General features: G+C 40.0%; 1 protein-coding gene across 1 annotated transcript in view; it reads left to right on the forward strand.

Moving 5' to 3' along the window:
* LOC107696702 (chromodomain-helicase-DNA-binding protein 9-like) overlaps positions 1 to 4,965 on the forward strand; it is a 108,270-nt gene that overhangs the window by 51,355 nt on the left and 51,950 nt on the right. Inside the window, exon 3 of the mRNA XM_016497169.1 lies at positions 4,075 to 4,469. Coding sequence (XP_016352655.1) covers positions 4,075 to 4,469 — 395 coding nt within the window. The remainder of the gene's footprint in view (positions 1 to 4,074; positions 4,470 to 4,965) is intronic.

Below are 4,965 nucleotides of genomic sequence, written 5' to 3' on the forward strand. Positions count from 1 at the left end.
ATGGATTAGTGTGAATATTTCACGAGAGCTCGCTCTGCTCTCCGGCTCATGTTTAGCCACCAAATGAGTTAGTGTTTATAACCCACCCCCACTCTCTTTTCTTTTGTTTCACTCTTTCCAGATAATTCCCTTTATTTAGCCGTCAGGAAAGCGCAGGCTGGGTGATCCGATTTTATGTCTGTCTCTTTTTTTGAGTCAACAAAGCTTTATTGGCATGACTGGAACATTGCTCTGGCCGTGTGTCATATTTATAAAGAGCGAGCGTGCAACGTAAAACCTAATAAAGTAAAAGATAAGATCTCTTTCTCCTTCTTTTCAAACTCACTTTAGCTGCTTTCCGAGTGAGAAAGAGAGCAAGAAATGGAGGAAAAATGGAGATTGGATGTCAGCGAAACAGGCGTGAATAATAAAAGTTGGCATGTCTCGGCCTGCTATATGATCGTGCTGTGAATTATACATGGCTGTCTTTTTATTTCATGGGGTGAGGGGTGGATAATGTGAATAGACAGGCTCTCAGGTTGAAGATTTTGTCTCTTGACCTTTGATCAGTGTGTGATGTCATTCTGATGAACTGTGACTTATTAACACCCCTATAACTTATGTTTACTAATGATATCTCTGACGTTTAGAGGATTAAACTAGTAATAAAATGGTGACTATATATGTGTGTGTGTGTGTGTGTGTGTGTAGCCCCAGTGGTGTGCTGCGTTTGCCTGTGCAGTCAGCCAAACCATTCCTTTATCTTCCCCTATAGCTGGTTGGCCACGTGAATGGATAGCAGTGAATATTATGAAACCCAGGCATTAGGAACATTGATGATGCAGCAGTTCAAAGATGAAAGATTTCCCATGTTGTCATCCAGTATGTGTGGGTGGACTCAGGCATACCATGCTGCACTGCTTGAGTAACAATCAGATGAGATGGGATCTCTGAGGATTTTTATCTTGGACCTCCTCTTACGTTTAGTCTGCTGGCGAGGTCATGAAGTAACTAGTGTGCTTATTAAATTCTCAACCAGTATTGAGCTGGGTAAAGAATGGCCCCAAACACTTGAACGGTATTTGAGTTTATGTAAGCACAAGTATCTCTACAACCTGACAGGCTTCATTGAAATAGGTGTCGTGAGAAATCACACCTGTCTCCGTATCCACCCTAGACTCTGTAACTGCAAAAAAGAATCAGGGGAGTAAGATGTTTAAGCCAATAAGTAAGCTAGCCAATTAGAAATGTTCTTTGCCTGTCAACAAAGTATGTAATTAATTTTTTGCCCACCGGGCAAAATGGTTGGCAAAATTCCCAATTTAACATGCCACTCAGATTTTTTCCCCATTTCAAATATATGTAACTGACTGTGATTTGGGAAAAAAAAATGCACAAAGACCAATTTAAGTGGAGCCAAAAAAGCATTTATTTTTGCACTAACACAATCTCTGGTCTCTTGTTTTCCACTTTAATTAAAATCAGCATGAAAGGAAAATTTATTTTCTGAATGAACGTAGTGATCTTATATTAACCATTCATCCATGCATACATTTTTTTTTTTTTCTTTCTTTTTTATAACTGGATCTTCCGGTGAAAAGACAGACTTCTCCCTGTTGATGCATGATGGACTTCACTGACCATTTAGTCCACCTAAATGGACTTCCTTTTCTTAAAATCGATTGCAAGCTCACATTCCTGCATTCAATCATCAAAACCAATGAATAAAACCAAGTCCTCACTCTGTTTTTTTAATGATAATTAATTTCACTTGGATGTGCATCACAAAACAGAACAAAATATGAACATTCTGCATGTATCAGTCTCTACACATTACATTATGAATTTAACATGTTAACTTTCCATTTACACTGTTGTCTTACACTTTTTTTAAAGGGTTAGTTCACCCAAAAATGAAAATTAGTAGTGATGTGACGTTTGACACCGAGGCTTCGAAGCTTGTATCAAAAAAACGAAGCATCTTGCAGTGAAGCACTGTACCGGAGCTTGATTCATTTAGCCAAAACCACGTGATCTGTGACGTCCGAAGCTTCATTTTCGCACACATCCACATGACTGCTTCGTATTCTGATTCAAATAACGCGAAACACTTGCGCAGTTTCAAGTGTCACTCACTTCTTTGGTAAGAATAAATCATAAAACGAATAAATATTTGCACGTGTAGTTTTGTGCATGTTCATTTTGTATTAATTCCCGCTTCACAAGCACTTCAGCTGACCATTCTATGATAATCTTCTTTTATTTTGATCATATGCATATACTGTATCCTTGCCTATTTTTTACACAAATTTATTCACAGACTCTTTTATTCCTATATTGTATAAAACAATGACTGACATGTAAAAGACATTTATATGGACGTAATACTTTCTTTGCTTTGTACAAGTTTTCATAGCACAAACTGATTTATTATCTGAAACTGTTCAAAAATGGCTGGGTTGTCAGGGACGCAAAGGCAGCTTTTTCCATCTTTTGACCACAAGATGTCGTTAGTGTGCACCGTCTTGAAAAGCTTCGAATAATGAACCTTTTTGCGATACAGTTGTGGGGAAAACCTCGGTGCTTCGCAAAGCTTCATTTTTCCATCACAAAAAATGTGCCTGTTATTTACTCACCCTCAAGCCATCCTAGGTGTATATGACTATAAAACGGCTCCGGGGGGTGAATAAAGGCCTCCTGTAGCAAATCCATGTATTTTTGTAAGAAAAATATCCATATTTCAAACGTAATAAACACTTTTCTATCACTTCCGCCATTTGTCATACATTGAAGCAGCTCTGGTGGATGACATAGGACGTCGGCGTTGCGTGATTAGTGGAGAGAGAACAAAACAAAAAACGCCGGTCATGAATTAGAAGTACAAACCGAAGATTTGTAAAGAAAAATGTTGGAGGATTTCGATATAAGCCAAGAGGAGACTGGTTTTCCTTTGCTAAAGTAAGGAAACTTTGCTTCTTTTGCTCCTGTAAACAAACTTGTGAGACTAGCATACCTCAGAGGCGCGCACGCAACGCATATGTCCTGCGTCATTCGCCGGAAGAGTTTTCGCGTACGACAATCAGCAGAAGTGAGAGAAAAGTGTTTATTACGTTTGAAATATGTATATTTTTCTTGCAAAAATACATGGAATCGCTACAGGAGGCCTTTATTCACGCCCCAGAGCCGTGTGAGGCACGTTTTATTATGGATGCGCACGCTTTATTTCAAGTGTTTTGGACTGTTAAAGAGAAACACTCACCCACTACAATAATAACGCTTGGAATAGCCAGGACAATTTTTTATATAACTCCGACTGGATTCGTCTGAAAGAAGAAAGTCATATACACCTAGGATGGCTCGAGGGTGAGTAAAACACAGGCTAATTTTCATTTTTGGGTGAACTAACCCTTTAAGCCCAGTTTAGATTTGACTCTAATGATAACAACAAATAGTAGGCACATTTTCTTAAACAATTAGACATCAGCTTTGCTTTTGCAACGCACATTATAAGCGAACCACCGTAGATAAGCAAAATTAGCTGCCACTGTGTGTAAAACTACCAGCATTTGGCTGGGTGCGGCTGTTAACTTACCCCGCCTGTGAATGATTTTGCACATTCTGGTTTGTTGGCATCTCTTTGGAGGTCTGTGTTTTAGAGTGAGGTTCTTGTGCTTGAAGTTAGCTTACAGAACCTTTTTAATCATATGTGCAGAGTAACTGTTTCACTGTACTGACTTTGTCCCCCTTAATAAGAAACCTATTAAAGTATTTACATCCGCTTGAGTCCAAGTTTTCTAGGTCATGACTAGAGGAGTAATGTTATGGCTGTTGAATTCAGCTCATCGTTATTTTTCTTGTCCAATAGTGCTCTTAAATTGACCATCAGACTAGTCTACATGGTATCATGGTATCTTAAATAGTGTATTGTTCATCATGGGTTTAGCATATGGAATTACCAAATCCTGAAATAGAAGCCTATCGATTGGCTTCCTGTACAGTCCTGCCTACACAACAATTCTAGATGAAGCCAGTCCTATGGAGAACATTGATATCTTGTTTGGGTGGTAATATCTTTCTTTTTCTCTTTTCTCACAGCCTCCTAAGAACACTAATGGTCCCAGCAGCCAGCCGCGGGTACTCAGCCCACCAGTGAAGAGCAGCTCCTCTTCTTCCTCTTCATCATCCTCGTACATATCCGTGTCAGAGAAGCGGGCACAGAAGCGACAGCAGCAGCAACAGCAGATGGAGTCGTCCCTTTCGGACGATAAACAACAGAAGGCCAATCGAATAATCTCAGAGGCCATCGCCAAAGCACGAGAGAGGGGAGAGAAAAATATTCCACGCGTCATGAGTCCAGAAAGCTTCCCGTCTTCTTCGTCGCAGCACCGCAGTCACAGGGCCGGTTCTTCCAAGTCCAGAGGCAAGAATAAGAGTTCCAAGAAGGCCCGGATTGTGACGTCATCCAAGTCCAAACAAAAGGCTCAAATTGGGTAAGACCGCTGTAACATTCTCCCCAAGCTGAAGGATGAGTGACATTTTGTCTCTTTGTTGTTTTGGTCATAGAGTGTGAAGAAAAGTGTTGTACAGCTGTTTCTGTCATGAGCTGTGATGACTTCTATTCATCCAAGAACATCTCTGTGACTTCACCTGCATGTTGTTAGCCATGCAGGTAGGGATATAACGATTAACCGCGAGCCGGTTGAAAATCGATTTAAATATGTGACAATTCAAATCGGTTGAGATGCTAAACAAATCGCGATTCATATAGGGGTAGGAGTTTATATGAATGTATGTCTGAGTGGAACTTACTGTCTTTAGAAAAGTATAGATGGTATTTTTTTCTTTTCATCTTGCCTCTGTATAATGCACATTAAAGTTCATAAGTGCAGCTCTGCTTTGATTACAGCGGAAACCAAGGAAACGTTTTAAGCGCCACCTGCTGGCAGAGAGTGAATCTGCGTCTCATTCAGCTCGTCTGCTGTTTCT

The sequence above is a fragment of the Sinocyclocheilus anshuiensis genome, unplaced genomic scaffold (assembly GCF_001515605.1).
Source record: "Sinocyclocheilus anshuiensis isolate Anshui unplaced genomic scaffold, SAMN03320099.WGS_v1.1 scaffold354, whole genome shotgun sequence".
NCBI lineage: Eukaryota > Metazoa > Chordata > Actinopteri > Cypriniformes > Cyprinidae > Sinocyclocheilus > Sinocyclocheilus anshuiensis.